The sequence below is a fragment of the Syzygium oleosum genome, unplaced genomic scaffold (genome assembly GCF_021117445.2).
Source record: "Syzygium oleosum isolate NSW1041296 unplaced genomic scaffold, Sole_v2.1 Sole_v2.09, whole genome shotgun sequence".
Lineage (NCBI taxonomy): Eukaryota > Viridiplantae > Streptophyta > Magnoliopsida > Myrtales > Myrtaceae > Syzygium > Syzygium oleosum.
In genome coordinates, this window is record NW_026607493.1 from 4949691 (window position 1) to 4962578 (window position 12888).

At 39.8% G+C, this 12888-nt stretch overlaps 1 protein-coding gene across 4 annotated transcripts; it reads left to right on the forward strand.

Annotated features, from left to right (window-relative positions):
* The first annotated feature begins 7507 nt into the window (after nt 1-7507).
* Nucleotides 7508-12810, forward strand: LOC115673565 (serine/threonine-protein kinase Nek2). 4 transcript variants are annotated; one of them, XM_056314486.1, is made up of 16 exons: nt 7511-7791; nt 8188-8310; nt 8428-8558; nt 8668-8734; nt 8820-8885; nt 9039-9085; nt 9181-9226; nt 9346-9426; nt 9530-9572; nt 9705-9754; nt 9840-9921; nt 10001-10050; nt 10621-10694; nt 10881-10932; nt 11162-11623; nt 11994-12810. In XM_056314486.1, exons 3-16 carry the CDS (start codon nt 8473-8475, stop codon nt 12570-12572), a joined length of 1785 nt encoding a protein of 594 aa, XP_056170461.1. In that variant the 5' UTR covers nt 7511-7791; nt 8188-8310; nt 8428-8472; the 3' UTR covers nt 12573-12810. The 4 variants fall into 4 exon arrangements, with proteins under 4 accessions (XP_030451638.2, XP_056170461.1, XP_030451637.2 ...); XM_030595778.2 differs by lacking the exon at nt 8188-8310 and having other exon boundaries at nt 7508-7791; nt 12003-12810; XM_030595777.2 differs by lacking the exon at nt 8188-8310.
* Nucleotides 12811-12888: the final 78 nt, after the last annotated feature.

A 12888-nucleotide genomic window follows, 5' to 3' on the forward strand; every position in this document is an offset into this window, starting at 1 on the left:
GAGTTTTAACAAAGAGACCTTGAATTTACTTATATAGGAGTTGATCCGCGAGACGGGAGTTTTAACAAAGAGACCTTGAATTTACTGAGTCCGTGCGCTTTATTCAGCGCATCATTAGAAGACCTGAAGGATTGTGCAGTGAACAAAAAGCTTGAGCTGATTCTTGCTTGGTTCTGTTGCCCTGACATAGGATTATCAATCAAGTGCGAGGTAGAATCTCGCTTTTTATACGGTATCAATTTAGTTTGACCTGTTAGTTTGATTTTGAAACGAGTGAAAGAAATTTCATAACTGGCCAAATTGTGATCTCTCTAAATTTATACGCCTCTCTTATGATTGACTCTCCACTATCCAAGCTTTTTCCTCAGCCAAAAGGAGGAAAAGGAAAATTGTATCTCATTCCAAATGAGAGAGAAAAAGGGCAAAAGTACACTAGAAGTGCCATAATTTGTGTACGGCGATCACTTTGGTGTCATAAATTTTTTTCGAATCACTTTGGTGTCAAACTTTTTTTAAAATCGATCACTATAGTGCCAATGCTGACGTGGCTCGTCGAAAATCCGATGTGGCGCTGACATGGCTCGCCGGAGAGGTCCAGTCATCATTAAAAACCAAAAACGACGCCGTTTAGCACGCTGACGTGTACTTTTTTTATAAAAAAATTATATTATATTAAAAAAAAAAAAAAAACCTGCGGCGGCGAGGAAGCCCTCGCCGCTGCCGCTAACCCACCACCGTCGGGAAGGGCCGGCGGTGGTGGGTGCAGTGGTCGGCGAGGGTCGCCGGCTCCTGGCCGGGGCCCGGCGACCCTCGCCGAGCCCAGCGAGGGCCGGATCCGGCGAGGCGAGACCTCACCGTCTCGACCCAGGCCGACCACTGCGCCCACCACCGCCGGCCCTTCCCGGCGGTGGTGGGTTGGCGGCAGCAACGGCGAGGGCTCCCTCGCCGCTGCTGCAACTTTTTTTTTTTTTTAAATTGAAAAATTAAAAAATTCGAAAAAAAAGCCACGTAATTTTCACCGTGTACAAGTCAGACCATTTTTTTTTAATATAAATGCCAGGTCAGCTTTTTGGTCGGAGTCACTAAAGTGATCGATTTTCCTCCGACTTGGCACCAAAGTGATCCGAAAAAAAGTTATGGCACCAAAGTGATCGCCGTACACAAGTTATGGCACTTCTAGTGTACTTTTGCCAGAGAAAAAGTATACATAAGAAAAAGATGGATCACATAGCAATTATTTTTTTTGAACCAAGAATGGACAATCGGCTTTTGCGACATCTCCGAGCATTACCAAAAAGTGTCTCGCACCCGTTACATAATGTTTGACTTGAGCCATAATTACTCCGCATCATCCTTGATCGAATGTTCGAAATTAGTGAGCGTATAACTGCAAACAATTAAAAAAGTCACTCCACACTAGATATGCTACAACTATGCAATGCACCACAACTGTTCAGAGGTCCGCTCACGACATGAACCGAATAGATTCTCGGTAACTATGTGAAAATGTGGCAACGCATACAGAGATTGTGTATGAATATATAAGTCGGCGAATAGCCAAATACGTACCAATGTGTACTACAATATGAAGTGTGTGAAAACAACACAAAGCATCAAATATTTTCGGAAGTAATTTATTTGTCAAGTTGGAAGGAGATTCTTTCTTTTCAATAGCTCATAGATCACATAGGATATGAGACCATCCACGCATGCGTAACGAAACTCGTGGTTATCCAAATCATAATTACTCCTAGTCCAATCTGGATATGTGTATATACTGGTATTTGTACGTGTTATTTTTCTTTATCTATATTAGCATACAACTGTTGGCATTTGTAATTTCGAGAATGTCAATCACTTGTGTCATTTTTATGAATGTGTTGGACCAATATCTGTGCATAAATGTTGAAAAAGAAAACCTTTGGAGTTCAAGGTACTAAAGGCATCATGTAAGTTTTGTCAGTTGAAATTTAGTTAAAATGAATGGACATATGATAAAAAAAATTAGGAAAGAGGAGTTTGAAAGCAGGGTTGTCCGTTTAAGTTTATTTTTATTTTAGAATATGAATATCATTATTCATTGATGAAAGTTTAGTTCAATTTCTCAATGACTCAGTTCAAATTCAGGATTATCGTTTTTTTAGGATTAATGGTAAGAGCATCTATATATATATATATGTACAATAATACGATAAATAACTAATTACTAATAATATGTATATTGAATAATATAACAAGGGCGTACTTCAATGTACAGATTCAAATGTTTTGAGTTTTTTCGATTTTTTTTTTTAATTTCGAAGTACTAGAACTATTTAGTTGACCTTTTTCTTAATCATTGGCGTAGGCACTTAGCCAACATTAGGGGTACACTTTTGTCCAAATAATATGAGATGTGAATGATCTTGTTCTGCTTTTTTTGATCATTTGTCGGCACCGACGAGTGATGCTACAGAGAGTTCTCAATCATTACATCCCATCACGTTCATGAAGAGAAGTTGTCAAATCGAAATGCAGGTCATAAATTATATATTAGAACCTAAAATAAATTAAAATGTTAGAACCTCTTTAAAAAACCAAATTGATTTGGCAACATTATGAAGCTAAATTAATGAATAATTTATCAGATAATTCGACATTCCCCTCTCGTTTTCCAGATGATGATGATCAATATAAAAATCAATCAAGATAGTAAATTGAGTTTATGAAACACATGATTCACACGGTCTGTTAAGTACTTGACTTTGTGTTGGAGACACGACATCATTATTCTTCTCGTCCTTTCTTGATCTTATCAGGTTTTCATTTTTCGTTGCGAATGCTTAATTATTGCAATGAGTACTTGCATGATTGGTGGCGAAGCTTTCGAACGATGAATGGGTGGATATCGGCTAATTGAAACTTGGAATCGAATCGATTAAAGGTCGCTTCGTTCTTTAGAAGATTAGGCAAATGTTGCTACCTTAATGGACCCTCCGCTGTCCAATCTGCCTTTATAAAAATATAGTATTCGAGTGCAGACAAGGATGTGCATGGATGAACTAATTAAGGTCTCCATGATGGGATTTTTCAATTGATAATATGGTCACATGCCCTAATTATATGGGGATGATTGCAAAAGGATCTATGTGGGGAGTTGGTGGTGGGTTGTAATCATTGTATGATGCCGATTTGATCGCCATCATATGTTAATTGGATATCAACTTTTGCTTTGGGCGCATACGTTGAATGGCCCCATTAATGGTTTGTCAAAGCTCATAAAAGAGAATCGTTGGTAGACAATGGGGCATCCTTTTGCAATAAAAGACACGAAATTGTGCAACACGCCATTATTGAAAAGGGTGGTTAGCGTTCGTCCCCCTCCCCCGCTTTTTGGGTTGGACCCTAAAACCCCCCCGTGTGTTTCGCCGAAAAGTCGATGAAATGCCTTCGAAATGTGGATCGACCGGTATGAAACAACAAAGCTTGTGAAGGGTAGTCCTTTGTTGAATCTTGGACGGGAAATGTAAATGACGAGAAATCTAAAAATATCGAAACTAGGAACAATCGGTCATGTAAAAGTACTGGAAATGTAAAAATAAACTGAAAGTAGCAGTGTGCTTGTGAATAGATTGACAGTCCATTGCAAAACATACGTCTTGGATACTTGTGCTTTTTAGGGCCCGTTTGGTAAAGTGCCAAATAGTGAAAATTTCTGTTCTTTTGTTCCCAGAAATAGTTTGAGAACAGAAATGCGTTTGGTAAACTTTTTGTTCCTTGGCACATTTTTGCAAAAATTTGTGCCGAAAAACAGTTTTGAAAGAGAAACAAGAAGTAAAAAAAAGTTGTTTCTTGTTTCTCGGCACAATTTTGAGAATCAGTTTTTTTTCTTCTTTTTCTTTTTTTCTTTTCTTATTTTGTGGTGTTGTTCTTCCCTGGTCGAGCCGCGCCGCGACCGCTACTTGGCCGGCCACCCAGGGCCGGCGAGGGCGTCATGGCCCTCGCCGGCCGCCGGCGGAGGCGAGGGTCGCCCTCGGCCGGGTGAGGGCGAGGGCCGGACCCTCGCCGCCTGGGCGAGGCGGCCTTGCCCAGATCGATCGAGGCCGAGCCTCGCCGTGGGTCGCGACGGCGAGGTCGGCCTCGCCCAGAGAAGGCGAGGCTCGGCCTGCCCGGATCTGGCGAGGCCGAGCCTCGCCGTCGCGACCCATGGCGAGGCGGCCGCCGTGGGTCGCGACGGCGAGGCTCGGCCTCGCCCAGATCCGGGCGAGGCCGAGCCTCGCCGTCTCGGGCGAGGCCGCCTCGCCCGTGCGGCGAGGGCGACCCTCGCCTCCGCCGGCGGCCGGCGAGGGCCGTGACGCCCTCGCTGGCCCTGGGCTGTGGCCGGTCGCCGGCGACCGGCCATGGCCAAAGAAAAAAATGGGTAAAAAGAAAAAAAAATTAAACAATTTAAAATATTATTAAAATATTATTTGGGAACAGAAATTTTGTGTAGTTACCAAACGCATTTCTGTTCTTTTCTACTCTAGGAATAGAAATTTTGGACAGTTTATCAAACGCCTTCAAATACTCAGAAATTGTTTCCGGGCACAAAATCAAAAAAAATCATTTCTGTTCAGAAATAGCGCCCGGGCACAGAATGGTATTCATGCGCACCCTTATTCAACAATACTTATGCTTTTTATTCAACAGAGTTAATAAGAATCGAAAACTCTCTTCGTAGCTCTTATTATTTAACATCACTTATATACAAACGGGTTACAACTTTTGGGATCCTCACCTCTACCACTTCGTCGGTTGCATGGGCTCTACTTCCCTGACAGTGCCCTTCCATTAACTGAATTTATCGATTTCTTCGCCCTAGCACTTAGCTCAATGACATCTCTGTCGATCAAAATTGGATATTTTTGGGACTTCCCAAAAGCATGGACCTTGTATCTCCAATAATTATTCAGTGTAAGGGGGACGGGAGATTATCACATCTGATGGAAAGTAATGGGGTGCTCAAAGAGCTCTAGACCCAAAATATGTAAAACCAAGTTTTTTTTATCCTCATTGCTCAATGTAATTATAGGTGGCCTCGTGCTCTTTTTTCGAATTCCAAAGCTGTTCTTTTGTTTTTTTTTTGTTTCATTCAAAATGATTGATGTAAATTATAACGAAGTTCACAGCTCATCTTAGTGATAGAACATTAAAATATTAACCGAATCTTTCATCTGATAACTTACGATTTTAGAACAGTTAGTAGTAGTCTCACAAAATCTCACATAATTCTTTTAGAATAGTTGGCAGTGGTTTCATAAAAATCTCACGTGATATCAAAGTCGGGAGTCTTGAGTCTAAATCTTTCCAAGCGCCATTTGTCCCCCCCAATTAAACATGTCCACGTTTAGTATTAGTAAAAAATACCAGACTAAACGCGAGGGCAAGTAATATAATATTTATATATTAAATCACGTATTCATTTAACAGCTTAAACTATCAGAACAATTGACAGTAATTCCACAAAAAATCTCACTTGGTATCAATGGGGACAAATTTTGAACTAATAGGATTGTTAATTGAGTTTTATAACAAAAATATTCAAATGACTCTTTCACTTTTGAGAAAGTTCAAAAACTTCATGCTCTTTTGAAACCTTCTTTCAAAGTTATATGTCGAAATGCTTTCCAAGTTAATTTGTTAGTGAATTACATCTGAGAGTTAGTGTTTCGAGTCGTGAAAATCTTGTAGTAACATTTTGTGTAATTCTCTACATGATTGCATGCTTGTTTGCGAGAAATTGCGAGAACTATTTGTATCTATGTCATCCACAACCACACTGACGTGCAATAGGGAGGGGAGAGAGAGGGTTGTGTAGAGAGTAAGGAGGACGAGGTGAGGAGAAGACGCGTATCGAGCAGAGAGGAGGAGGTAAGGAAGGGAAGAATGTGGCGGTCGATGGCGGGGCGGGGGTTGGGGGGGGAATGGAGGACGCGGACAACGGCGTTAAGTCATGACGCTGGTGGAAACCAGTTGGGCACGATGTAGAGAAGAGGCGAGGGTTTGCGGATGCTTTGAGGGTTCGACAATTTTCCTAAGAGAAGGTAATTTTGCGCTTTCCCTTTGCGGTCTTGTCTCAAAAGACGGAAGGTAACTTTTGTTTCGCGAAAAAAAAATGATTTGTAATAAATTTTCCTAAAGATGTGTTTGTATCGTTTACAAAAATCAATGAACGAAAAACATTTTTATTATTCGTGGATGTTGTTAAACATAAATTATCGTTGATAAAGAAAATATTTTTCGTTAACTAATTATTTCAAAAGATACAGAATTATCTTTTTAAAATACTTTTGAAAATATTAATTTTTCGCCAAATAAATAAAGGCAAAGAGTGAAATTTTAGGTCAGTTTTTAAATTTTTTTTTTATACTTGGCCCAAGTATCTGCAGGGCGTTTTCACGCGCGGGGGACAGAGACGGGCCCCACCTTTCTTTCCTTGCCGAAGGAAGCTACCGCACACCCGCCCCTGCACCGCCGTCGTTTTCAAGAGTCTCAAGAAATAAAATACAGAAGAAGAAACAAAAACAAAGGCCTTATTCTCTAAAAAAACCATTAACTTAACTTATGTCAAGTCTCAAATCTGTTCTGAATTTTTATTTTATTTTAGAAAATACCCAAACTTTGCGTCCAGTCCCAAATCGGCCCCAAACATTTTTTTCTCTCAGAAAAAACCCTAAACTTTAAATCTAGTCTTAAATCTGCCCCGAATTTTATTTTGTGTAAAAAAAAATCACCAAAATTCAATTTATTTTCGAAAATATACCCCCATAATCTAGTCCCAACTTGACATAGCACCTCTACATCGATAACAAATCCACATCAATAATGTAATAGGGTTTTTTTTTAGATAAAGAAAAGTTCGGAACAAATTTGTACTGACCCTAAAAATTACGTTTTTTTTTTAAATTTAAAAAAGGTTTTTTGGGGTGAATTTATTGTCGTCCCTAACTTTCGTATCCTAAAATGAATTTATTTTGGAGAATTTCAACAATTTTTATTGGGTTGGATTGGTTATCAAAGTGGAAATGCGACGTGGGTCTGTACCTATCGCCCCATTACTTTACTGATGGGATTTGTTATTGATGTGGAAGTGTCACATCAAGTTGGGATTGGATCACAGGGTATTTTTTTGAAAATAAATTGAAATTTACTGATTTTTTTTACACAAAACAAAATTCGATGCAGATTTGAGACTAAACTTAAAGTTTGGGGTTTTTCTGAAACAAAAAAAAGGTTCAGGGCAGATTTGAGACTTGAACTAAAGTTTGGGGTTTTTTCTAAGATAAAAAAAAAGTTCGGGATAGATTTGAGACTTGACCTAAAGTCAAGGTTTTTTTAAGGAATTCAACCCCAAAAACAAAAACAAAACGAGAAAAACTTCAAACGAAATGGAGAGGAAGAAAGAAAAGTGGAAAGAAAGAAAAAAAAAAAGACAAAAGGAAAAAGGAACGCGATAGTGCCATTTGACCCTTCTCCCCAGTGCCAAAATTTTCGGTTTTTGAACATTTGAATTCTCTACCCTCTCTGGCTCTGCGTTCCACTTTCGCTTTCTTTCCATTTCTTGTTGGCGCTGCGCGTCTCTGTCTTCCTCGCCATTGCGGACATTACAGAACAAAGAACTCCGACCTAAATGGACCCGTTGATAGTTGAGGCGCAGTTGTCGGCTGTGTCCTAGGACGGTTGTCGTTCTGGGTTCTTCATTGTTCTTGAGAGGCTTTCTTGAAATACCCAACACTCTGTTCTTCATAATTCCGCCCCTCTCGGCCCTTCCGGGTATGGCGTTTACGCATTTTTTTGCACGCTGTTTTTCTCTCGTGGGATCCGGTTTTTCTCTGGTGGCTTGCTTCTTCTTGCTTGTTCTTGCTGCTTCGACGAGAGATTTAAGTGTTCTTTTCCTTCTTTTTTTCACCTCGTGGATGGTGAACATGTTTAGTCGATTCTTGGAGCTTAAGTGCCTGTTCTATATGAGTGCCATGTTCTTCATTTGATCCCCTCTTCTTTACCTCGCGCTGGAATTTAGCATTTCAGTAATTTCTGCTGCTTGCTTGCGCAGGAAATAGCAAGTAGGAGGGATTTGGGCTTTTAACTCCCAGTTCGCTACGTAACCCACTGTTGATTTGGTTTGGGATGGGATTATTATAAAGTTGTGATAACGTCACGGTTTTGCAGGCATTTCTATTGTACCAGTAAGGAGGTCGCTTGGTAGTGGTTCATTTCAGTGTGAATTTGGTTGTATGCATGATATTAGATGCGCTTATGAAAATAATATTTCTTCTTGTTGAACCAAGTGGAGTAGGTCATCATAATCTTTTCCTCTTTCTTGTAATATATGTTATTGGGGAGAGCATTGGAATTGGTGTTCTCATTTTTCTTGTGCTGTGCTTTATCTATGCGCTGTATGCATGCTAGGCATTCTTCTGAAGTTCCCACTAGTGGAAGAGCTCAGGATAGGGAATGGAGCAGTACGAAGTTTTAGAGCAGATTGGAAAGGGTTCCTTTGGTTCTGCTCTTCTCGTGAGGCATAAGCACGAAAAGAAGAAGTGAGGTCCCTTGACTTGTGGATCATGTACAGAAGAAACTGGTTCATTTGCTTAATTTTGATGATTCAGAAGATGTTAATTATTTCCTGGTTTTTCATTCTTCTTCCAGATATGTCCTTAAAAAGATTCGTCTTGCTCGCCAAACTGATAGGGCCCGTCGATCTGCTTACCAAGAGGTTAGTTATCTCTTAAATTCTTGGATCTGTTTTTTTGCATTTTATACGGTGGTTCTGATGCATTCTTTTGTTCTTAAATATGCAGATGGAGCTTATATCTAAAGTACGTAACCCTTTTATTGTGGAGTACAAAGATTCCTGGGTAGAAAAGGTCAGCAACTTGTGTCACCATTAATACATTCCTTTATTAGTTTCTGTTCTTCCCCCTTTTGAATCGCAATTTTGGCTTACTGTTTCCTCTTGGTGTATCACATTGCAACTAATGTTTGGTTCTATAATTAATGGCTGCTAATTGCACTTTCAGGGTTGCTATGTTTGCATAATAATAGGTTACTGCGAGGCAGGAGACATGTAAGCACCATGCCATTATTTACTGAGAAGATCATTTCTTCTATAAATCCTTTGGCAATTTTGGTGACATCAGCATACTGCTACTTGTTATTCAGGGCAGAAGCTATAAAAAGGGCTAACGGAAACAATTTTCCAGAAGAGGTTGACACTTTCAGCTTAGTTTTTACATCATGGTCCCATATTCATGATCATGGTATCTGTCTAATATATAAGTGTTGTACTCTATTTCAATCTCGTACTGGAACCTGAATGATTTGCAGAAAATTTGCAAGTGGCTGGTGCAACTCCTCATGGCACTTGATTACTTGCATTCAAATCATATTCTCCACCGTGATGTCAAGGTATTTGGCATCTTTTACTGCAGTTTGTTCTAGGGTTTTACTCTGTTTCATGTCCCAATTTACAAATCGTCCAATGAGCTAAAGATCTTCCAAATTGCTTCAGTGTTCAAATATATTTTTGACAAAGGATCAGGACATACGCCTAGGTAAGTAATCTTTTTTGCGGTACTCCTTTTCTTTCGCTTGAATATTCTCACTAAATGTATTGGTTTTGTGTGTGTTTATATTCCGCAAAATTGGTGTTGCAATTATGTGAATTGATGTACACGCGGGTGCAGGTGATTTTGGTCTTGCCAAATTATTAACTTCTGATGATCTTGCTTCTTCGGTGAGTATGATGGTATAAAGGAGCTTAACTTTCTTCTTCTTTCTCGTGAGGATTTTATATAATTAGCAGTTACTATTGATTGCAGGTTGTTGGTACTCCTAGTTATATGTGCCCAGAGCTTTTGGCAGATATACCATATGGTTCAAAATCAGATATTTGGTCTCTAGGTATCGCTTTGTGAATATCTAAGCACTCGCTTGCACTTTCAGTTAAATTTCTTGTTTTACAGTGAGACTCTCTTTGCAGGATGCTGCATATATGAAATGACTGCTCACAAACCTGCATTTAGAGCTTTTGTAAGTTTTTCTTTCTTATGCCAAAAAGCTTATATAAGTTCTCAATTTGCTCTGCTTTTGAGACATTGTTTCTGGTAATATTATGTTATTTCTCTGTGTTACAACTTATCTTATGTCCCTCTTGAAGTTAAGTAGCCACATTAAAGCTGTTCCCTCTATTAGTTGTTAAATTGTGTGGTCCTTATGTTTAATCTTTCAATCTTGGCAAAGTTCGTTTTTATGATAATTGTACTGTTGTGAGGTTTTCTGCATAGACAGAGAAATATTTCCTCGGTGCTTTCGCATCTTACTTTTGTTTGGCCTATTTCTCTGAATTGTAGTAGAGCTCACGCTCTCGGTATCAGATTAGTGCTTCAGAATGCAGAGAAGCCATGCTATAGTTGGTTTAGTTTGCTTGTTCATTGTCTGAAGAGAGTAAAATGACTGCATGTTGGGCTCAAACCATGAACTGCGATTAATGGTTTAAGATGCTTGGAGATCTTTACTAAGTTTTAAGGATTCATTAAATTCTCTTCAAAGCTTATACATGTCCAAACATTTAAATTTAATTTTGTCTCCTTTGCTGAACAGGATATGCGAGCTCTCATTAACAAGATAAATAAATCTATTGTGGCTCCATTGCCGACAATGTACACTGGTGCCCTGTGAGTTCTCTCTATGTACCCATAGATATCTTGCCCTTACAGTCCATATTGTGGAACTCCATTATGCATCAATGGCTACTTATCTCTTTGAATTGCTTATAACTTGAAGTTATTGGCATGTTTTGAATAATTAAATTGGTCCTGCTGTATTAACCCTGTCTTTCATCCTGTTGATTGTTGCCTCAGGCGAGGGCTCATCAAGAGTATGCTGCGGAAAAATCCTGAGCTAAGACCCAGTGTATGTACCTCTCCCTGCTTCTCTCAAATCAGATTTTCTCCTCTTCTTACATTGGTTGTTGTCTTACACGTTCCTGTTGAGGTTGACTTTGTCTTGAAGATAATCTTTTTATTGTATACTCTATTTATTCTCTATTACACGTTCCGGTTGTTACAGCATGACATGGGGCATTGTTCACATCTATCTTGTTCTATTGACTCACAAAGTTGAAGCATGCTGTCTTTCACAGGCTGCAGAGTTGCTCAATCATCCCCATCTTCAACCTTATGTTCTTAAGATTCATCTCAAATTGAATAGTCCGAGAAGGAATACTTACCCCATGAGCTGGTGTCAGTCTAATTATATGAAGAAAATTAGATTTGTGGAGCCAGAAGCTGTTTCCATTTCAGTAGATAGAGAAAAGAGGTGGTCATTCAGTAATGACCGGACCTTGAATCCTAGCATTTCTGGAACTGAACATGATTCTTTCTACTCTATGCGAAGAGCATGGAATTTCTCCGTTATTACTGATAAGTTTGCAGAGTTATCAGTTGACTATTCTTCAGAAGAAGATGTGACCTTGAACTCCAAATTCACAAAGCTTCCGAGTATAGCCAAAAGCCCAAGATTGAACCCAGCAAAAACTTTTGCTGCTCCCAGGAGGCAGTCAACTACGTCAAAAACATCCCACATGGGTCCAAAACGCGAAGTGGTGAGTTATAAACGAATGATGAAGACCTAATGAGTAGCTTTTTCAGGAAATTTCCTTGACTGGCATTCTTGTTTGGTTTTTTTCCCCGGCTTCTGTTGTAATTGCATACATGCCTTGCCAAACTTGACCGGTGTCACAACCTTTGTCTATATCTTGTCACATTGTTGCGATAGTTATTCATATGATTTTATGCAAGACCTAAGCTTTAGCACAAGGAAAGTGCATCTGACAAGTTTTTTAACTTAATAAACGAGCATTGCTTAGACATGTTAGAAGCATAACTAATTTTTATTTTTTTTGCTGGATTTATAGTTTATTCATCAATCTAACTATCTCCTTGTTGGATCTGACGTGTTTCAAAAATTTGTAGCATCTGCAGTCACGGACTCCAAGAAATACTTCTCAACTATCACGCAGAGTCTCTCTTCCATTATCAGCAACATCCTTGGCTTCTGCAACTCCATACAGGACAAGTGCAGGCCTCCTTCACAGAATCCAGTCTCCAGACGTCTCTGTTAATGCCCCGCGATTCGACAAGATTGCAGAATTTCCCTTAACATCTCCTGAAGACTCCCTTTTACCCATTCCTAGAACTTCTTCAACGTCTCCTCAGTGCTCGTCCGCCTCACCTGAGACCGTCCGTTCAATCACTAAGGACAAGTGCACAGTCCAGATTCTCGATAAGGCCCACCATGCTGAGCATAACCACAAAGGTGATGTTGCGAGCCATTTATCTTTCGAGTCGCGGCAGTTCCGGTTCGACACCTCGTCGTACCAGCAACGAGCTGAGGCATTGGAAGGGTTGCTGGAATTCAGTGCGCGGCTTCTGCAGCAGCAGAGGTTTGATGAGCTTGGTGTGTTGCTAAAGCCATTCGGACCCGAGAAGGTCTCGCCCAGAGAAACTGCTATTTGGCTGGCCAAGAGCTTTAAGGATACTACAGTGAAGTGAGCTGCTGATTCTGAGTGAATGGCAATATACTTGTACATGACCTCTTCGGTGTCTTTAGGTTTACGAGTCTTAGATTACGAGGTAGTATGCGGTATGTATGGCATCTGGAGAAATGGAAATTTTTACAGAATGCGCTAGGAACTTACTTCGGGTGGTTTTTACTGATGTGGGGCTTGAATCTTGATGTATTTGGATTTCTATATAAATTGAATGTGGTGTTCTTGGATTGCTTTTGATATTCCTAGATTGGAATGTTCAGTCATACTAGACCACTACTGGTCATGTATTAAGAGGGTAATCTTGAACTTCATCCATC